General features: G+C 46.0%; 1 protein-coding gene across 3 annotated transcripts in view; it reads left to right on the top strand.

Moving 5' to 3' along the window:
* The window catches only part of BICDL1 (BICD family like cargo adaptor 1), a 51,811-nt gene that overhangs the window by 21,363 nt on the left and 7,657 nt on the right, over positions 1–22,791 (top strand). For 2 of the 3 annotated variants that reach the window (XR_011326694.1, XM_069795273.1), the window contains exons 3-9: positions 11,098–11,214; positions 13,289–13,435; positions 14,448–14,627; positions 14,938–15,156; positions 15,693–15,836; positions 19,114–19,244; positions 21,895–22,015. Coding sequence is in view for 2 of the 3 variants with exons in the window: in XM_069795273.1 (XP_069651374.1) it covers positions 11,098–11,214; positions 13,289–13,435; positions 14,448–14,627; positions 14,938–15,156; positions 15,693–15,836; positions 19,114–19,244; positions 21,895–22,015 (1,059 nt within the window). In the remaining variant the exon portion in view is untranslated. The remainder of the gene's footprint in view (positions 1–11,097; positions 11,215–13,288; positions 13,436–14,447; positions 14,628–14,937; positions 15,157–15,692; positions 15,837–19,113; positions 19,245–21,894; positions 22,016–22,791) is intronic. The other variant, XM_069795272.1, reaches the window with a different exon arrangement.

Genomic DNA, 22,791 nt, shown 5'->3' with positions numbered 1-22,791 from the left:
CAGCAGCTTCCCAAAAGCTGGGTTACAGGTGTTGTTCAGAAAACTTGCCCTGAACTTGGAATACACCTGCTGTGGCTTAATTTAGCAGTTCTGGCTCATGCTAGAAGTTACTATTACATACTTGCTGCTACATACTGCTGTTGAGGTGCAGACTGCTCTGAAGGCCAAGCCCCTGCCCTGAGGATCTACGACTTAAAGACCTAATCCCCTTAGCGCTTACGTCTGTGGCACTGCACAAAAGGTAAACAAGTTCTTCTGTGTTCAAGCATCTGCTGCACTGAGTCATAAGCTGAACCTTAGTGGAAACAGAGCAAAGCTGGGCTGAGAGGAGGCAAGTGTTCACGTACTTACTACACACAGTAATGTACAAAATATAGATCTGTATTCATCTTCAGCAGATCAGAGTGCTCAGATGTTAGTAATAACACATTGTAATTATCTTTTGTCAGCAGTCACCAAGAGCAAGGTCTGCCTTGTGCTCAAAGTCTGCTCCAAAGACCTTATGCTCTAAACAGATCTTTTCATGCTGCCAACAAGGGAGAACAATTCAGGAATAGCTGGAGGCTGCTGAAGTACAGGAAGAAGTATTGCTAAGTTAAATGGTATCTCTAGAAGCTTTTTGTCTGCAGGTATCCAGCACAGTTCTGTTGTGTTTAGAATGACGGATCAAATACTAGCTGACCAAGAAATATTTTTAAGTGAAATGTTACCTAACAGCTCCAGAACAATACTTCAGGAAAGTAGATTTGGACTTTTTTATTTAAGCATTGCAATTGTGACATGCTGCCATGTGGGTTTTGGTTTTTTCCCCAAACTTTGTGATGGACTTGCACATTTTTATGGCACTCACCTTTCATTTATGACCCTACTGCACCTATCAGAGATAAAAACATTGAGTGAAGAGAAAGCTTTAATAGAATGGTTTGAAACCATTTTGAGGCCAATATTCACTATGGGGTTTGGGTTTCCTTATTTTTCTACAGAAAGCAGCCACAAGTTTTACTGCATAAGCTATAAGAAATAAGCCTTCTGCATAGAACCTCTATCTTGCTCTAGTCAAGCCAAATTTAAAAAAAAACCAAAACAAAACTTCATAGCTCTTCCTCATCTGGGTTTTGAAATAAATTCATCAAGTTGTGAAAGAAATAAGCTAACACATCAGTACTGTTTTCAAGAAACAGCCTGATGGAAGTGATTGGGAGTCAGACTTTGCAGGGGTTTAAAAGCTAATAAAACATCTCCCAGGTCAATCAACCATAAAGTTTGAATATACATCTACATTTTATAAAATATTTTCTCTCTTCCTGTTTGAAGGCTTCCTGAGAGACATTAATATATTTTAAGCCAACTCCTTTAATTTTGCCCCATCTTTTTTGGGCATCCACTCATTTCCCACATATGGGAATGGACATGAGTATTTTCGTGCACTCAGACGTGTTTGTAAGTGCAAGTTTGAGCATCGGGTCTACATACAATGGAAAGCTTTTGGTTTGTATATTACTACTAAATCCTAAAAGAGTATATTCTGAGCTTAACAGGGTGTATAGATGAAGATTTAAAGAGCAGGTAGAGCTGCTAGCCTGCCATCACATATTAGATATCCCCAACAGAACTCAGCTAATTTTCTTTGAAATAAAGGAGATAAGAGTGCTTAAAGCCAGAGTAAGAGACTGCAAGAAGCTTAATTGTCTTTTGCTTCCAGGCATAGACATTTGAGTTTGAACACCTCCAGGTTTAAAGTTTTAGACTAAAACAATTTCATAAAAAAATAAATTTAAGCATGGAGATTGGATTTTCTGACTTCTGGCTACCAGGGGAAGACAGCAAAGCCTCTCAGAGCAGGAGAGTATGTTATGTTTCTCTTTGCCTCCACCATCATAAGCTTCTGTTTCTTTTTTCAAAAGGTTTTAATAACCAGGTTAAGTCTTCATGTTTCCAGTTCAGCTATTTCCAAACTGGTCAGGCATTTTATATTTCATCAGGCTATCATCTGACCCACACTTATGGCTCACTAGAAATTTTCGGAAAGAAATATTTTTCATCCTTTAGCTCAAATAGAAAAGTCAGTCTGAGCTCAAAAAATCTGGATTAAAAACCCACATCAAAGGTAACTTGGCTAAAATGCTCTATCAAGATAAAATATGCCTTTTGTCAGGGAAAATAACTTATTCATGGAAATTATGCATTAGAAGTTATCTAGGAGAGCAGACCACTGAACCTACTGATGCCAAACACAGACCATCCAGCTTTCAAACTGTACCAGTTAGCTCTGCTAAGCCAAGGCAAAACTTCAGAAACTGCAGTTGCACACACAGGTGTCAGGGGACAACAGACTTTTTAACCTGAAGGTCCTAGACCCCCTTGTGACACACTGGGCCTAAGCTGTGCTCCACTGAAATTAATGCGATGGTTCCTCTCAACCCCACTTTAGCATCACCAGACTTGATTATTTAAGCCATAAGCCTTTTTGCTTCCATTTACAAATAGGTAACTAAAGTGCAGAGGAACAAATGCTTCATTCAAGGTCATATGCAGCATCTACACAAAAGTCTAAGAGCCTGCTAGTGTTACACTTTTTTACCCTATTCCTTCCCAACAACCAGAAGCCAAGTAACTGCCAACAAGCCCCATACTCGGCTCTCCATTCAGAGCCCTACAACAAACGCCAGCCCTGGGAGCCACTATGCAAAGCTGTCTCATCTCCCACACTTCTTCTGCAAGCAGAATTTGCACACAGAGAGCAAGAGCCACTGCATGCGCTACTTAGCATTGCATGTCCTCCAAGCACACTTTGTCCTCTGAGTTATCTCCAGTGCTAATTTATTGCAGCATTCAAAGCAGCGGGCCTCCGGCAGTCCCTCCCACAGGAAGCAGGCTGACTCATTTTTCCACACACTGTACTTTCCTCTCCACAAGAGCTAAATGCTTAGGTCAAGAATAAACCACAAAAAAGAGAGGCTTGTGTTTAAGCACCTTCTAAAACGTGTGCACAACCCACATCCACTTACGAAGCTATTTCTTTCATTCAAACAATGAACCTAGCAACATTACACCCAGCTAGAGTTGCCCCCATATGGCACACAACTGTCTTTACTTCTGCTCTGAACAGCAGTTCCTAATCCTGTAAGATGATTTAGTCTAAGCTAACGGTTTTTGGCCTCAGCCAAACAGTTATCTGAGCACTTACTGAAAAACAAGATGAAGACCACCATTTTGCATTCATTTCCCTAAGCGCTTTGCCAAAGCATTCAGATGTTTGCCTTGCAAACTGGTTTGCATACATCAGCTAGCCTTATAGGAAGAAAAAAAAAAGAAAAATTACATTGCCAGAAAAACCCTGACCATCTACTCTTTCATGCTTTGCTTAGCGATGCGGCAAAAGTTCACTATCCCTACTAAAAGGATTTTTCAAGGACACTTGGAAAGAAAAAAGTAGCAGTACCTTAATGTGTCTGAGTACTAACAGCAGTTATCTCCAGCAGCACTTCTAGCCCTCCAGCCATGAGAAACACGGGAAGCAATGAAAGTCAGCCAATGCAAGCACTTCACCCCCAAAACAGGCAATCAAGCTTCAGGCGGAGCAGGCTCAGGTTTTGTGGAGGTTTCCACCATGGAGCTAAACATCTCCACACTAACAACACTTCTCCACCTCAACGGGCAGGTACAAACCCAGCCCCACACAGGAAAAAAAAGCCAGCTGCTCCCTATTCTCTCTTATAGCCAGCTCCCCCACTGGCCTCTGCCTCTCAGGTGTGAGGCATCTGAGCTGATGCAGCATTAACTCATTGCCATCCACAAGAGCCCACTGCATGACTGGGGTGTGTTGAGAGGAAACTACTCACATTCTTTGTTTGTTTTATTTTAAAACTCAGGTAAATAGGAGTGAGGTCAAAGGACACACTAAGCATTTCCTACTTGTCCTACAGAAGGGAAAGGGAACGGATCTGCAGCAAAGAATTCTCTACTTTCACACAAGCAATAAAGTATCATATTTCCAAAATGTCACAACTGTGGAAGTAGTGTGGATCTTAGCATAACGTGCCACTGCTGTCCTTTGTCTCACAGAATCCTCTCAGACTCAGTTTAATGCTACAGCCATGAGGCTTTTCCCATCAGTAATATGTCCCAAGCCTGATGCTTGTAAAAGAGTAATTCTAGTGCCTCTTCTCCTTTACTCAGGCTCCTTGCTTTGGCAACTAAGGATCCTCACCCTTTAGATCTTTGATTCCCTTTTTTCTTGACAGGTCCATTTTGTGCTAAAAAAATGCTCGTTTATTTCCTCTTTTGTCCACCTGCTCTGTTGTCAGTATAGGACTCCCTCAATCAACCTAGCTGGCCTGTGCTCTGCAATGTCAGCCTGTTTCCCACTGAAAGGAAGGCTCATCAGCCTGTACGGCTGTAACAAAGGAGGTCAGGCAGCGTGCCACAAAATCAAACCCTTCTGTCTAAGCAGATATGGATTTATTGGATCCTCTGAATTAGAAGAGAGAAGGAATAACCAGGAGGAGACCTGCAGGGGTGCAAAGACCATTGCAGGTAGTTGAGTGTGAAGGTGTGTGGTACAAAGGCACCAAATGCCAGATAAGAAGTAATTTGCCTGAATTGCACTGAAAAAGTGCGAGAGACAAGGAGACAGTGTGCCGTATTGAGCTTGGAATTTCACAAAAATGTATGACTTCAGTGCCAGGCCCCAGTGAGGACACCTCAGGCTGGATGCTGCATGCCCCTACTGTGGCCACCTCACAGATCTTACCTAAACAAAGCAGCAGTCAGCTGGGGGTCAAAACCAAGAAGAACACTAGGGAGTGGGCCGATGGGTGCTATGGCAGGTTGCAGAGATGGTTCCTGAGCAGAAAGAAACCTGTGTTAGGAAGTAAATCTTACCAGCAAAAGCTGAGCAGATATACTCACTCTGGCTACTGGTATTTAATGCACCTGCCAGTCTGCTTATAGCTACTGGATATATAATAGGTATATATTACACAGCACTATCCTAGCACTTTTATGGCCTTAAAAATCCATTTTTTCTAAAAATATCCCATGGGATCGATGCTAATGGTCTCTGTTGGATGTTTACAACCAAAATATTTTGGAAATGTTGCAGGTTTTCTGAATTGTTATTTTTCCACACAACTTTTGCAGGCAGTGACAGCTCCCACACCAGGACCAAGCTGCTACATACTTTGTAGTTAAATTTCCCCACACCTGGGCGGTAGCAGAGTGAGGGATGAGGCAAGAAGAGGAGGATTCAGCCCCACCATATCATTTGGCAGAGGTGGGGACAATGCTGGCCCCAGCCATTATGCACAACACTCCCCCAGCTCCAATGTGCTGCGCTGCACTGGGCAGTGGTGGGAAGAGATCCTCTGAAAAACGGTTAGCCAGGTCCCCCTCCTCCTCCTCCTCGAACCTTGGTGCTCACGGGGCTGTTTCTCATACTTTTTACCTCAGTCATCACTGCCAGACAGTGTTTTGTCCTTTCTTAAGTACATTTTTCCAGAGGCACCACTGGCATCGCTGACAGGCTCAGCTGTGCCCTGCAGTGGAGCTGTTGCGGAACCGGCTGGAACCGGCTGTGGCCAGCACGGGGCAGCTCCACCTTCTCCTTGGAGAGGTCCCTGCAGCCCCACTGCCAGAGCCTGGACACCTAGATAAATAAATTCCACCTGTCACTGCGGTGAAACGCGTATTTGAGCACTGTCATTAAAACATGCACTCGTTGCATATCCTTCATAAGCTTCACCGATGACATCAACCACAACAAAATCTCCTCGCATCAAAATTGAAGTGGCATCATCACCACAGCACAAAGGTGGGCAATATACACAGTTAGTACCTCTCCACCCTTTGTCCCTTCACCACTTTACCACAACAAAAAGATCCCCGCTACTAATCCAGTCTCTGGCAATGGCCAGTCCAAGCTTTGCCCATTATGTCTCCCAGCCACTGTTTTTACTTCAAATTCCTCTAATGGTAAATGATCACCCTGTCTTTATCTCAACCCATGAGCTTTTTCATCTTATATTCTCCCCTGTCTTGCTGAGGAGGGGGAGTGAGAGAGCGGTTGGGTGGGCGTCTGGCCATTACTCTTCTCCACACGTGCGGCGGCATTGCCGTAACGGGGCTGAGGGCACCACATCCCAGGGGCCGTCCATCAGGGAATCCCTCCTCTGTACACATAAATCAGCAAATGCAAACTGAAGCCCTCAAAAGGTGATGAACAGCGAGCACCGCTATTACGCAAGCACTTTCCTAGATAGAATAATGCTTCAAATAGCAATTTAAAGTTGACCTGAATTAAAAGCTTTGGTAAAAAGCTCTCAAAGATTCCCTAACTGGGCAACCTCCATGTATGCAAAATATAGATGGTTGCTTATGGTTCTGGTGTGCCAAGGGCTGGAAAATAGCCATGGCCTCCCCACTTTCTTGGCATGGGTCAGTTAGCCCAGAAAACCAGGCTTCCCGCCACCTCCGGCAGGCACTGGGGTGCCAGGGTGCTGGCTGCGGTGACAGGGCAGCAATCCCAATCCTCCTGGGCTTCCCTCAGCAGCCAGATTAATGCATTTTTTTAAAATTATTATTCTAAAGCAAGATGTTTGGTTTTCCTCCTTTGCTTGCATTTCAGTAGCCAAATATATTTTCCTCCAAGAGAAGAGATGGAATACAGGAACCTGAAGCCAGGGGAGGCAGCAATTAGTGGTTTGAAGTGTTAATGGTACCACAGTGGGAACAGGGAGTCCCTTGAACTCAACTATTAGCAAATTAATAAAAAGGGTAACACGCTCTCCTGAGTGTTACAAATTTAGCACTAATTAGGACTTCTCTTTCTCAGCTATTTTGGGCAAGAAAATCTTCAATGTCCGTTGTTAAATTTGAATCATCTTGTTTGTAGAAGTAAATCATACGGAAACATTGGTTTCTTCACCCAGCTACAGTCTATTAAACTTTTTTCCCTTCTCCTGTTCTTTCTGACATGACTTATAGCTGGATATTTTGTATGGAGTTAGTTTTATTTAGCAAATCTTCCCCTAAAAGAGGGTTTTCTTTGAATAAGGCTAACCTAGAGGCCATTCATTTCTCACAGTCCACCTCAAACATTTCAAAGATCCCCTCTTCACAGGAGCGCCACTGCTCCAATTTATTTACATTTATTTAATTTATTTATTGCTCGTATATTCCAGATGTTAAACCTCACAGAGTTATTGCAACTGGTAAGCCATTTTTTTTCTGCCAAATATCTACACAGTTTTGTGTATTTTAGCACTTCAGAATTAATCACAAGAGAAACTTAATCAGGTTCGCAATGAAAAAAAGCCCTTAATTAGAGCAGAGGCCAAAATGTCCTCTTGCTCTTCCTTTCTTCTTCCACTGCCTAAATCTCATCTAAACCTTGCCTGAAGTCCAGAAAACAAATCTCACAGTTGATTGAATATATCTAATTGTGAATTGATGTCTACGCTTTTGCAGATATGTTTCAAACTCTGCCTGGTGGCTGTGTTGGCTAATTTGCCTATACCCAGGAAATTAATTCTTTCTTAACTACAGAGCAAAGCTATGATGTTGGGCGATATATGTCTGCCTTTCTGGAAAGAATATTACTTCTCTCTAGCAAAATCAATGCATTCCTAAATGATTGATGGGACCACAAAAGGTTTTAGCTTTTAATGTTTAGGAAAACACTGATGAGGAAGAGAAAGCACTACAGTTTGCATAATGAGAGTAGAGCCAGACTGGCTGAGGCAGAAGAAACTCGCTTCAATTCAACAAAAGCCATAGCTTATTTGAGCAATAAAGGGAAAATGTAGATGGAAGGTTACATCTTCTGATGCCAGTAAGCAAAAGAGCATGTTAGAAGTAATCAGTAGTGAGCTCATGGGTTAAAACACACATGTACACATGCACACATGTACAGCAGTGTGGAGAGCCCAAGCAGATGCCATATGAAAATATACCATAAAGCCTGACAAATACTGGACACTGTCAAGGTGGCTTTCCATAAAATAATGCAAACTGGTGTTAGAATCTAGACTTTATAATCAATTAGAAAAGGTAGTTCGGCAGCAGTATTAATAACCTCTGAAACAAATGTAGCATGAAAAGGGGATTTCCATGACCAGAGCTCAGCTCAGAAGACTGTCTCATGTCTATGAAAAATCAAATCTCTGCAAAGGTGAGACTAAAGGTATTGGCCATTTCCCTATCTAGAAGAACCGGATGAAGACTTTCCTCATTCTCCTATGGAGGGAAACATGATACAGTCACTTCTGTTTACTTCTGTTAAACAGCTGGTCAGACAGAGTATTCTGCACTGTGTGAGGCTAAAGAAAGTATTATTTTTACTTTTCTCTACTGCATCAGATAGATAGGATGTGCATGGTGTACACTGAGGTGACACTGTAACATCCTGTCTGCATTAGGGCCCTAAATGCTAACAATAAGTGAGTCCTTTCTTCCCTCCATGTGGGCTATAACTGCAGGAATAAGATGTGTGAGCATGTAAGTTGAGCAGCAAGTAGATAAATTCCAGATGATGATTTAAAGCTGGTAAATACAAACCTTACAGTCCTGCAAGCAGTCTAGTACCGGAAAGGACCTTTGAGGTCAATTCATTTCCCTTCTGTCGTAGGGAGCCCTTTGAAAGAAACTGCATGATAAAGTGATCCAGCTCCATCACAAAATTATTTTTTGCCACCATTTCTCCTACTGTAATGGTGCAGGAGGAGGAATCCTACTGCAGCTCCTTGGAAACGTAGAAATCTTCCTATTCCCAGCCTTAATATACTCATATCCAGTTTATTCACATCATTTTTTCTGCCAAAATTGTGCTTCTGCTTAAATAGCTCTTCTCCCTACTGTGTGCTTATCCATGATGTATTTATAGGGAGTCCTCTCTCAGCATTCATTGCATGAGATAAAACAAGCCGTCCTTTTTTAGTCTCCTTTCTTATAACAGACTTTCCATGATCTGGATCACCCTTGCAGCCCATCCCTTCACCTGCTCCAGTCTGAGCATGGGGACCAGAACTACCAACAGCAGCTATATATTGTCTTACCAGGGATTTTTACAATGCCATTAACACTCCCTTGTTTCTTACTGCTATATTGTACATTTACACTGTCTGTACATAGAACTATTCTAGCATATAAATTATGTTATACAGTTAACCATCAAATACTGGTGTGCCATTTCATATCGTACCACCTGTGCTCCTTGGGAGTGCGGTCAGCATCTTGCAGGCAAAATCCTTTGGTGCTTTTCATCTGGTGCTTTTTCATCCTTGATAGCTCCTGCGGAGAATTTCAGCATGAAGATGTTTCAGCAGTCTTTACAAAAGCAAGTGAATCATTCAAAAAAAGCACAATCCATCTATCTTCTTTAGTGTCACCAATTAATAGCTGCTCAGGATGCTTTGAAATCTATAGCTGCTTAAGGGAAGAAAAATAACCAACCCCTTCCTATAGTGCTGTGCTATGATTACATTTTGTGTACTCTGCCTGTGCAAGGAAGCTTTATTAAATAAACGAGGTGAGGGCAATACGCAAAGGCCTCTGATGTGAGGCTTTAAAGAAGGGGAAAAGACCAGGATAAGAAGGTAACTAAAAACCAATTGGTAGACAAGATTGTTTCTTATTGTTGGAAACCATTTCTCATTCCAGAAGCCAGTGGTCAGAGCCTGGCTCATTTCAGTGGCTCTGCTTCTGTCTTTTGCTGCTCCTGCAAGCAAGCAGTGTTGGGGCAACCACAGTCTCCTCCACTTGATGGAGCTGGAACAGCCTTTTACCTCTTGCTTCTGATCTGGATTATTTTGCTGCAGACTGTGCAAAATAAGGGACCAGTTTTAAAAGGGGGTAGTGTTGCCTTTGTGGGCAGCTCAGGCTGGGTCTGTACGCTCATTCCTCAAGTCACAAGCTGCTAGAGCAAAGTCATTGCACCCTTTGGTGTAGCTGCTGCCTTAGGCTCCCTGTCAGCCAGAGCACTCTGGGTTAAATCCTGATGCTTTTCACGGCATCACTGACCCACATTTGCCAGACATAAGGATGCACTCCCAAACCTGCCCACAGCTGCTGACCCCAATGTGGGTTTTCTCCTCTTCGCCCATCCCTCCCTCCTGACTCACATCACTGTCTAAGGCATTGTGGCCACTGATGGCATTTGCTGTTGGACATACAGCTCCGTGCCCCGAGCGGGATGGCAATGCTGTCTCTTGAGGGGGATCAATTCACTTCCAGATAGTCTGCCGGAGAGGGAGGTCTGTGCCTGAGTGTAATGGAACCTGATGGAGGCTAATTAAATAAAAAACCATCCATTTGTGCTGTCTCATTAGGGATTTGTCATAAAAACCTTATGTTCTCTTACAAGCCTAAACAAGTGTGTTCACCACGTAAAAATCAGCCATAAAGCTGTCTGGAGAGTAGTTAACATGTCTAAGCTGTCATTTATGTGGGCTGACTGCAGCCTGGATCCTGCAGGTAGGAATAGCCTTTCCTCTGTCCTCAAACCACTCCACATAAATGGGGCATCCCTCTTTCAATATGGGAAAGAGGGCCAAGCCCAGCGATCCTGCACCGACAGTCATGTGGAGCGGATGCTTCTCCGTCTGGCCCTGACAGGAGCCAGAAATCAGAGGCAAAGAGGACTTGTTATTTTAAAGCTGTGCCAAAGATGTTCAGAGGTTTAGAAAGTATAAATCTAATAGTAGTGTTTCCTGGGGGCTATGGAGATTGGCTCCCACCGCCTTTGTGAGTGGCCTGGTCTCCTCCTCAACCCCAACCAGGCTACTATTTTTGAGGAAAACTGAATTTCCTGTAGGACACAGCAGTCATCATGCTATTTTGCAATGGAAGAAAGTTATGGGCTGTATCCCTTGGCTGCCCCAAGGGAAAAATCAGCATCGTCTAAATGGCTGTTCTCCTCAACGTCTGTCCAGGAGGAGGTTTTCCCTCACTCAAACTGTGCAGGCTTCAGAGTTTCTGCCAAAACTAGGGCTTGTGCAAGAAGTCATGTCAGGGCAGATCTTCCCATGGGCAGGAGGAGATAACTGCTTTCTGTCTATGGGACAACCTCCTGGGGTAACACCAGCTGGTGTCTCCTTGCAGGCGTCGGAGGTGGAGCGACAGCTCTCCCTGCAGGTCCACACCCTCCGGGAGGACTTTCGGGAGAAGAACTCCTCCAGCAGCCAACACATCGTGCGGCTCGAGAGCCTCCAGGCCGAGGTAAGTCACCCATGCTTGGCCTCACACCTTCAAAAGGTGGCCAGGGCTATTTTAACTTGCATAGTGAACCCCTCAAACTGGGTAAACAAAACCTGCTGCTTGGAGCAAACAAAGAGAAGGACGGTAGTTGTGGGGCAAAGGACTCCCCCAGTGAGGATTTTTGCTGCAACCCAGAGCTGGCTGGGGTGGCACAGGCCAGCTTCCACTGCTGCCTCAGCCACAAGCATGCCTGCAAAATGAACAGATGAGATGGATCTTCCAGGAGCTAAACCATGGCTGTGCTCTTGCAGGGCTGCTGCCCAGTACAGATTAAACTCTTGGGCATGGTGGGAAGGTCTGCAAGGGTTTTTTTTCTGTTCCTCATGCTTGCAAAGAAAGCAGCAATCCTCTCCTGCCTCTGAGCCATGCACGTGGGAAAGCAAGAAGTCCCTGCCTGTTTTAGCTCTGGTACATTAGCAGGAATGATATTACCTTCCTTCCTCTTGCCTTCCCTGATGGGGGTCACTGGAGACCATGTAGGCAGGAACCAGAGGGGTAGAAGATGTCCAACTCTACTACCCCACCGCTTTTTTTATTTATAAGCCATCTGGAAGAGCTTTTCCTAAAATCTCTCAATTTCTTCTTTTCTCCCACTCCCACCTGCTCCCTGCTGGTCCCTCGCCTTTTCTTCCCCTTCCCTTGGTGTGGAGCAGCAGGTCCTTGAAGTAAGTATAGAGGCTCAGTAAGGGTTTGCCCGCGCGTGCATTGCTGTCATTATGCATGCCTGTCACTGTGCATGCCTCACCTTGCCTTTTCGCCTCCTTCCTGTCTCTTGCTTTCCAAATCCCTTTCCCCCTGTCCCCTTCCTATGGCCCAGGGCCCACGGCAGAGCAATGTTTTTTCTGTTACACAGTCGTTCACAGGGTGCTCATTACTGGTTTGGATACCAAATATGAACTCTTGATACAATTTCTGTATTATACCTCTAATTTTTCTTGCACCCCTTTTCTCCAACCCACGCAAACCATGATGGTGGTGGGAAGAGACATCTCAGAAACCATTAGTCACCTAAGAGCAGCTTTCTAATACCTACAGCAGCCTTTACCCTGCAGAAATAGCAAGTCCACACACTTTGCTAATATTCCTTCATGCAGTCAAATCTTTCTAGCAACCTGGAAAGTGGCAAAGAGACGAAGTCCCAAAGAGGCCAAGAAAGCAGTGGGAAATTGCTGAATTTGTCTATGGTCCATGAATTGCAAGGAGGCCATAGGGAATATTTGAGGTTATACTGGACTGGTAAATGGCATAGCCAGTCCCCAGAGGTCCTGTGTGTACTAATCTGGGAAAAGGCTCCTTTTTCTTGGTTAAACAAGAAGTGACCTTGGCTAGTGCTGATTCATCCTGTGCACTGTTCCCAGCTAACAGAATCACAGAGGTTTTGCTTGGCACATTGTCCCTCTTCACCTGAAATCGCTGCCCTTGACAATTAAAAGAAATGAACCAATTTTAAAGACAACTGATCACTGGGAGACTAAAAATAAGCATGGCACAGAAAGGAGTCTCCACAAGTAAAAAGACAAAAAAAATCCCTGGTGAGGACCTGGTGAACATGCAGCAATTAAGAAAAGCCTATGGGCAGTGCTGTGGCACAGCCCTGCGGGGAGCAGGATCCCGCAGGCTCACCCTGTGGTCTCCAGCACCCATACAGGAGAAAATGCCACAATGCTTAGTCCGGGACCAGCCAGGAAAAGTAACTAGTTTTTCCCAGTCTCCCAAATTTTAATGTACAAGGGTGGGCAGGGCTCGTCTCTGCTTAATCTGTTTGGACATTTCTGCCTGCTCCCTGGCCTCCTGCCAATGCACACCCAGCCCCTTTGGAGGTGCCCCTGCAGCCTTGGGAAGGAAGAGTTTCCTTTCAGAACCTTCCTAAGCTTTAAATCACAGACAGACATACAGTTTCTCTCATACAGGTACAGAATACGTATGTTCATACTTTTGCTTTTTGCTGTTTCATTTCTCTCTTGGGAATGTGATTTCCCTCCTCTCTGCTCCCTGGGAAGTGCACAGTCCAACACCACCTCTTTTTGCTCCACAGATCAAAATGCTGACAGACAGGAAGCGGGAGCTAGAGCATCGCCTTAGTGCCATGATGGAGGAGAACGACCTGCTCCAGGGAACCGTGGAGGAGCTGCAGGACCGAGTCCTCATCTTGGAGAGACAAAGCCATGACAAGGACCTGCAGGTGAGGAGGCAGCGATGGGATGGGGAAGAGGGGACAAATGGAGTAAAAGACGTGGTTTGGGGTAAAATTGACCAGGAATATAATCAGGAACTGGGAGACAAAACAACTGGAAGAATAAAACGGCTCATGTAAGCATGGCAGCAAGGAAGGTCCTGGGTGTTCCCCAAAGGGACAGATAACAGGAGCCACAGTGGGGCTTCTTGACAGCAAAGAGCAGCTTGGGAGGGAGATCTGAGCAAGGGAGTGGGACAGGGTGCTGGGGAAATGAGGTAAATGTAAAAAGCAGCAGAGAACTCCGGTTGCAGTTCATTTTAGTTAACTTTTTAAGAGTAGAATTGGCTTCAGAAGGGGCTTCTTTACACCCCACTGTTCCAAAGGGCAGTAACTGGCCCCATAGCTCTCACTGCTCAGGTGGTTTCCCAGCAAGCCCCATGGTGTTCGCAGCCATGTGTCACCAAACATCACTCCCCGGGGAACAAGCTGGCACCTGTGTGGCTTCAGGCATCTTAGTAGAGAGCAAGATTTTTCCATTTTTCTTCTGTGGGTTGACAACCACTTGAACCTCAGCTCTCCAAAACAGCCCTGAATCTTTTTTTCCCTTTTTTTTGGCATATATTTGTATTTATATATGTGTATAGATTTTGTAAAAACATGTCTATAATACTTTTCTTTTTGGATTCACTTCTTGCTGTTTTATTTTCAGCAAATTTTTTACCTGCGTCCCAACTTCTTTACAATGTTCCTCATTTTAGTGCTGATTAACCTGCTATTTTTATCTTTCAGGATATTCTGGAGTCTAAACAGTGTCTAATGACATTTGGAGATTATTAAGCTCCAATAAATAGCATTACCAGCCAAGAGTTCTTTCCTCCTGGCTGGAAACCCTCTTTCGTAACACTTATTCCTCCCTCTCAGCTCCTTCACAAAACAAGAGATTCATCCAGTCCATATCACCTCCACTAATATTTTTTTTTCCTGCTTCCTTGACAAATTCCTTGATTTTCTTTGCAAGCTGCACCAAAGCCAGCTGGAGCTCCAGGAGGTGCGCCTGTCCTACCGGCAGCTGCAAGGGAAGGTAGAAGAGCTCAGTGAGGAGAGAAGTCTCCAAAATTTCAACACAACCAGCACGTCCCTGCTATCTGAGATAGAGCAGAGCATGGAGGCAGAGGAGCTGGAACAAGAACGAGAACAGGTATTTGCCCTTTGGCCCCTGGAAAAGCCCATAGACCTCTGTGACCAGCCCCAGAGGGAGAGGGATTTTAATGCATTTGATCTGGATTTGGAGTTGAACCAAGAGCCAGAAAATTGGAGTTGTGGTCTCAGCTCTGGTAGCAACACCCTTTCGACCATATGAAAGTAAATCTCTGCATCCATTTCAAAACCAACATAGCAAGCTAGACAAATATTTGTGAGGTTTGGCAATCGCATGCCTCACTTCACCGTGGAAGGAGGATCTCCATGGCCTTGATTACCCAGGCTAATGTCAGGCTCTCTTGTTCCAGCTGAGGCTGCAGCTCTGGGAAGCATATTGCCAAGTGCGATATCTCTGCTCCCATCTCAGAGGAAATGACAGCGCAGACTCAGCAGTCTCTACAGACTCCTCCATGGATGAGTCTTCAGAAACCTCATCAGCCAAAGACGTCCCAGCCGGCAGCCTACGTGCAGCTCTCAGTGAGCTGAAAAGATTGATACAGAATGTGCTGGATGGGGCAGACTCCACGGTAAGTTGGTGGCACAGAGAGACCTTGGCTTGTGCATGTCCCCTTGCCCAGGTAACAGAGCTTGCTGCACGTTTCCACTGGGTCTTGAAGTCCCCAGTCTCCGAGAACTGCAACTGCAGACCCACATGGGAGTACTCACCCTCCTCGTTTCAGTACCTGTAGCAGCTGGTAAGAAGGCTGAGCATAGAAATGCAGTTGTATTTGTTAAATAAAAAATAGAGAGTCCTGCAGAAGGTCTACAAACATGAAGACTGTAGCCATATGTTACCAAGTGGTCAGTAGGTCTCTGTAAATGTGGTTTATGCTAAGGTAAGAAAATGTCTGCATGCTCTTTTTACCATGTGTAGAAGCACTACCCTTGGCTGAGCATGTTTCCACTGTGGAGGTATATGGGAACAAAACTGAAACTCTACCAAAGTCACATCCACACTTGCTTTTTCCTTGCTTAGTACCTCCTATCCCAAATCAGTATCAAATTAATGCAATTGCCTTTTTAAAAGTGAAATCTGAGCAAGAGATTTCTCTCCCGCTCTCAGAGCTCTCGAAGAAGCGATGATGACACCTTAGAGGAACAGATCAGGCGAACAAGCGAAGATTCACGAGCCCTGAGGGAATTAATGGAGGGAGAGCGGGGGAAACTGAGGCAGAGTTTGGAGGAGCTGCAGCGACTGCACAGCCAGGTTAGCAATTCCTGCACTTTACATGTGGTCTTGTAACACCAGTGTTCATCCTCCAAGACCTCTTCCATAGAAGAGATCGACATGATCAATAACCCAGGAGGATTTGGGCCAAAACCAGTTATGGTTGGATGAGGGAGACTGTTAAACCCAGCGCAGATGCTTCATGCATTTAGGATCAGAGTTTTTGAAAAGTTGTCTGTGGCCCATCCCAGACATCATCTCAAGCAGCCAAACTTCCTTTAAATCTTTCCCCCAATCTGCTTTTCAGCTAACCTGTCTCACTTTAATTCTTCTCAGCAGAAGACCCCAAAGTACAAGGCTGCTTGATATGGGGTGCTGGAAACCCACAGGTACCCCCAGTCTGACCCATCTTGCTTCCACTAAGCCCTCGTAAAGGGTATATGCAACCACTGGATGGACAAAACAGTGCTGCTTTGCTGTGCGTAGCACAAGGTTTGCTCCCCTTCCACAGCAGCACCACAAAACCCTCATAAATGCACACCTAGAGAGTCTTAATCATGGCCAGCCTGGCACCAGGCAGCATCCCAGGCCCAACAGGGACTGGCTAAGACAATCTCAACATCAACGAATGATCCAACGCCGAAACCAACACCACTCCCAAAGCACAGAATCACACTGCATCCGCACTGAACATAGCATCATCTGTGTCTGAGGTCCTACCCCAAAAGCAGCAAATGGAGACAGGCACTCAAGGAGATGCTCTGCAGTCCCTGTCTCTATGGGACAGGTCTCCAAACACTGGAAGGGAGAAGGCAGAAGCAGCCTTTAGTGTAGCTTCTTGTGCAGCACCAACTGCATTGGAGCAGGGAATGGGATTAATGCCCTTGGCTGGTCTTGCCAGCAGTGCTGTATCACCCTTTCGCCGCACCCCTTTGGAGAAGAGAAAACACATCCCTGTTCAGAAAGTCAGCACAACCTGGGGTCTGACAGCCTTCTGTAGGGCTATGGGAGTTCCCACCACGGGGCAGAATGACAGAGAGTGAGAGCATCATTAAATACCCCTGGCAGTGATGGCTGCATGTGTATGAGGATGGGAAACAGACTTGCTAACAAAGCAGCTGATCAGAGGCAGACTGCAGCAAGGGAGAAGCCCTGGTACCTGTCCTTCCCCAAGGACTGCTCCTGTCAGCAATGTGGCCACCACAAGAGACACCTTCGGGGGTCCATACTTGTGCGCCCAGTGAGACATGAGCCTAGATGCTCCTTTGGCCATGCTACCATAGTCCTGTGCTGCCAGAGACCATTAGAGGCTTATTCACAGATTTTGAGTGACCATCCGTACACCAACCTGCAGCCCAGATGCTCCTTTGGCCATGCTACCATAGTCCTGTGCTGCCAGAGACCATTAGAGGCTTATTCACAGATTTTGAGTGACCATCCGTACACCAACCTGCTTGTCTGGACACAGCACCTCCTTACCATTGCTCCTGGGCACACAAGGCCTTGACAAGACACCAGGAGGGAGCAGCACTTGGTTGTTGTTTGCTGTGGCTGGTCTTCCCAAACTCCCCAGCCAGGAAGGACCAGAGGACATGCCCTGGATCGCAAGTCTGGACTCCCATCTCTGCTTTTAGGCATCCCTGACTGCCAAAGCTTTGAATATTTAGGGAGCAAAGGGAAGACTGCAGTTGTACTTTCTTCTCACACCTCTGTGTTATATGGAGAAAGATGGGGCATAACTACAAATGCAGCAGACATTGCTCTCGGAGAAGCACTCCAGCCTCACACAGCAAATACATGTCTCCCGCAGCTTTTGCCCATAACCCAGCCTCGCACTTGCTCAAGGTTAATAACCATTCTCATCTCCCTTAGAAAAGGCAACGTTGTCTTCAGTTCAGTACTAAAGAAAATCAAGGCACATGGAAATCTGGTCCACCCGCAGCAGCAGTGCTTTGCTGCCTCTGCATCCCTCTGTGCTGTCACTGGTATTGATACAATAAAAGGGGAACTCCTCCTAAACAGCTTTTGGGACCTGTCAATGCTCCTGCCTGAGAGCAAGGTGAGCTGGTGGAGACAGGAATCACCCCTGCCTCTGTCTAGACTGGAAAGCAGTTTCACGCCTTCCTGCCTGGTCTGTTTCCTCCCTCTGTGGAATCCCATTCTTACCTGAAACACAGACAAAAGCAGTTAAAACCCCAAACCTATCCCCAAACGCAGTTTTTTGGGCCTCTTGATCCGCTGTCCCTGGGATTTCAGCAGAAGTGCTCAGCACCTTTCACATTAGCTCGCACCACTGCTCTCCATCACATTGTTGCTCTGAGGTGCATCCCATTCTGGGCTGCAGGAGGGCACAGCTCGGGCAGAGCTCCCCAATTCCCTGGCATCCCAGCACACAGCATTTGCACCCTCCTTCCCCCGCAACCCAGCCATGCCATGCTAACGGCAGATCCTCCCACGCTGTTGATGTGATGAGCCCTTTTTGACTGTCTGCCCTCTATTTAAAGATTTCTTTGAGGATTCAAGCACTACTGAGCTGCATTTAGAAAAAGGAGGTGGGTCAAATGCTGGAAGGGTTTCCAGGCAGTGGAGTAGCGTAACAGAGCATGTGTGTGCCCTAGACAAAGAAATTAAATGTGTATGAAATATTGCAAAGCTGTGCTAATGCAATCCTTGCATGATTTCACACCCTATTAACTCACTCTGCACAGGACCAAAACGATAGATCATTTCTCAGACTATTTAAGACTCCGTACATATTTTAAAGTCTAATTAAAATTGTAAGACGTGCCAGTAACACCTTCCATGGCATGAAAGGGAATTTTCACATCCTTTGTCTTCAGCTTCATACTACTTCAAGAGACATAATGCCCCCCTCCAAAAAAATCCTATTTGCTGCTAAATGATGTTTGCAATAATTTAACCCTGGAAAGATCAGAATACAACAGGCAGGCTCAGAGGATGTGCACACAAGACAAACTGCTTGGAGAGGGCCAATATTTCAGTGCTGATGCCATAGTGACAGCAAAGTTGCAGGCAGGTCCTGTCCTAAACAGCTTTCAGTGCTGTTGCTGCATGTTACTGAGGCCATCCTGGTGACCCATCTTGCTCAGAGCAGCACTGCCAGCATCCTGGGGCAAGCTGGCACATTTCATGGGGAGGTTGCAGCAGCACTAACAGCACCCTCCCAGCAGATACAGCTTCTTCTACAAGCAGGGGAGCTCAGCCTCCAGGTTGACCCACGTGGGGTTTTTTTGCCCCCACTCATGGTGAATTTGTCTGAGCAACCCTGGGTTTCACACCCTCCCTCTGCCCACAGGTCACACTACTGAGTGTGGAAATGACGACGCTGAAGGAGGAACGGGATCGGCTGCGAGGTGCTGCTGAAGACAAGGAGACAAGTGAACGGCTCCTGCAGGCCATCAGGGACCGAGATGAGGCCATTGCCAAGTAAGTGGTATGAACAGCCAAAGCCAGGCTGAGTTAGCAGATACAGAGTCCCTTAGCAGAAGATGCTTCCAAGGTGGGTTTCTCCAACCCTCCATGAATTTCAGTAGCTGTTACAAAGTGATGGAGTGAGTCTTAGCTTTGCTGGCATTGGGAAATGCTGCCAGGACCTTGGGAGCAGGGCAGCAGATGCCGATTTCCAGAGCTGCCCCATGGCAAGATTGGGGGCATTTAGGAGGATGCTGTGAACCATGTTTTTGCCATCCCTAGTGCTGGTCTGAGTCACAGCAAGGCAGAGAGGACTTCAGGGAACTGAACTTTTGCTCTTCCAGACACACAACCTTGCTTTCCTGCCCACCCCCATTACAGCCCTGCTTGGGCTTCTTCCCTAAACCATTTCTCTGGTCACTCGCTCTCCTTTCTTGTTCCAGGGTCTTTTTTGCATCTCCAGTCCTGTAATTCTCTATTTCTCCTTTCAGGATTCTCCCACTGTTTTGACTCTTTATTTTCCCCATCCTCCTTGCAGACCTGTGCAGTTTTGCTACCCTGTACCCCATACCCCCCTTCCCCAGCTCTGTGCTTGGGCTTGCCACAGTGCCCTGAGCACTCTTTGCCCCAAGGAGAGGGGCAGAAACATTCGCCCCACTGTGCTGTACATAGAAAGGACACATCTGATAATCTCTTCAATAAGCAGATGGGCCAGGACACCACCAGTCCATCTCCTTATGGAAACACCTAATACTCAAGGAGCACAAGAGGAGGAGCACAAGAGCATTGCACCTCTGAGGATGTGGGGAGCTAAATCAGCATGCACAATCCCTTCATCTTTTTTTAAGCGACCGGATCATCCATGCTGCTCTCGCCGGGGTAGCCAGCTACCAAACTCCCATCGCTGTCCTCTGTAACACCTCCATCTGTTGGCAAAAATCAGGAGCATCCCAGCTGCGCTGCCAAGTGCGGAGAGGTGGTTCTGACATTTCCAGTGCGTGTGGGTTGCTGGTTCTGCTGTGGCTATAGCAACGCGCTGCTGCGGCGATAAATCCCCCGGTAATATCCAGGCAGCGATGGGGAGCTTCACAACAAAAGGCTATTTAAGATGCTCAAACCCACAGCCGGGAGTGGAAGGGTACAGCTTCTCCACGGCAGTTAATGACCCTGCTGGGACAAAGCACTAATATTTACGGCTGACTGTCCTGCAGTGGCAGGAGCCCAGAGAAAGGGGGACATGACAAGTGTGCATGGGTGAGTGGCGGGTGATTAATGAGCAGAAAGTGGCTGCAAGTGAAAGCAGACAAGAGCGTCTTGTTGCTAGAAATGAAAGCATCCCTCCACAGACTGAGCAGACTGCTGCCAGGCAGTGAGCCACCTGGGAGGCTTGTGATATGCTTCCCACCTCGCACCTCAAGGGTTAAATCACTTTTGTTGAAGCCCTCCCAAAAAAAAGCCCTAACTCTGAACAGAAATAAAATCACTGCCTGAGGCAGACATCTGGCATGGAAAATTTTTAGCTTGAAGCTGAAGTTTAGCCACATGGGAAGCAATAGGAAAATAGGATCCTATAATAGGAGGTATTAAGCAACCGCTACCTGGAATATAAACACAAATTCCTAAATAGCTTTTTCTGCAGGGGAGCACAAGGGAGCTATTAGGAGGCGATGAATTAGCTACAGTTAATAAGATGCAATTATTTCTCCTGAAATTGTTTGCAAGGAAAGATGGTTCCCAGCAAGTCATGTTACAGTTACCCATCACACAGCAGTTAATTGAAAACTTAAGGTTTGTGCTCACCTGTGTGCTCCCAGCATGGTGAGCAGCATTTCCCAGCTTGGGCAGCTTAGGAGATTGCTCCTTCCTAGAGGACAATTTCTTTCCACTAGCCAATAGCAGCTGGAACATCTCAGCCACTGAGCACTCAGAACCCTTTAGGCAACCTTGGCCATGGCATCACATGCCCAGTAGCCATCAAATGCCTGGAAAAAAACACAGCAGTGGTGTTCCCAAGGGCCAGCACAACCCCATTGAAACTGGGAGCTTTCCTTAAAGTGTAACATTTAATTCAAATAATTTTAACAGTCTGTCATTCTTAAAAAGCATATGCTGTGATAAACTTTCTTCCTTCATTTCTTCCTTCCTTCAATCCAAGTCCCAACTGAAAGCAGGCTTGTACTCTTTGAGGGTTTTTTGTTTCTTTGTTTTATATTGCAACTTATTGATGAAGTCATCAGGCACAGATCGTTTGGTTTTTAGCACATACCATTTCCTTTCCTATGCATTAGTAAACAGAAGAAAAGGAAAAAATATTTACATGTAGATTCTACCTCGTTGTCGATCTCTATTTTTAATGGCAGATCCTGCACATTATCCAGGCACACTGTATTATCTTACACAGCAGTGTATCTGAATATCTTTCTGTATTCTTCATAGTGTGCTTACCAGAAATCTGCTGGTTTTATAGTAATGATGTCTACAGTTCTGTCCCACTCTTCAGATGGATAGATTGTCCAGAATACAATGGAGATGACCAGCTTAGGATTTGGGGACTTGCCAATGAAATAAATTGTTGACTTCTCCTCAAGGATATGTTTAACACTTCCTTTGGAGAAAAAAAAAAAAAAGAAAAGTCACATGCCCCAATTTCTCACTCTCCCCCCAGGAAGAATGCGGTGGAGGTGGAGCTGGCCAAGTGCAAGATTGACATGATGTCCCTCAACAGCCAGCTGCTGGACGCCATCCAGCAGAAGGTGAACCTCTCGCAGCAGCTGGAGGCCTGGCAGGTGAGCAGCCCCCAGTCACCACAGGGCAGGGTCTGGATGGCACACAGCCCAGGAGGCACCTCTGGGCGACTTTTGCCCATTCCTGTGGGTTTGCTGCATTCTCAGCCTGAACACCCATAGATAGGAGCGATTGCTTTTGGCTCGGCAGAAGCCAGTGATGCAGTGGTGTTCAGAGGGGTGAAACACAGCCCTTCCCTGCTCAAAGCCTTTCAGCTGTGAACTGTTAATTAATTATACAAGAATGCCCATTTAAAATGGAGAAACAAACTGTATCTCATGACTGCATACAGCATGGGTAACATACACTTTGCAGAGTAACCTGCTGTGGCCCAGGGAGGGAAGGTGTCCATGCAGGAGATGTCCCTGGGCAGGTGCAGCCTTGGGGACATGCGGGCACAGCACATCCTTGCATTTCCATGACGGAGCAGAAAGGTGGGAGGCAGAGAGATTGTGGTGATTGTTTCATGGTACAACTGCACTGTTTCCAACTTGGAAGATCCGGCAAGATGGAGAAGCTAAAATCCCAGCTCTCCACCAAGGTAAAAAAACCCCAAACCCACAGCAGTTCAGCAGCTGCCCTGGAGATGCCCTACTTGGGGCCAGTTGGGAAAACCCACATAAAGGCAGAGAGCCTTTGAGAGCAGACAAAGCTGTCTCCTCCTGGAAACTAGCACCAAGGGAGAGCTACTTTAATAGAAAACAAGCAGATACAAGAGAAAAGGTCCGGGCCAGTTCTAGTAATGTGTTGCAGACCATACAAGACCCCAACTCTACTA

Source organism: Haliaeetus albicilla, chromosome 10, assembly GCF_947461875.1.
Source record: "Haliaeetus albicilla chromosome 10, bHalAlb1.1, whole genome shotgun sequence".
Taxonomy (NCBI): Eukaryota; Metazoa; Chordata; class Aves; order Accipitriformes; family Accipitridae; genus Haliaeetus; species Haliaeetus albicilla.
This window is presented reverse-complemented; position numbering and strand designations above follow the sequence as displayed.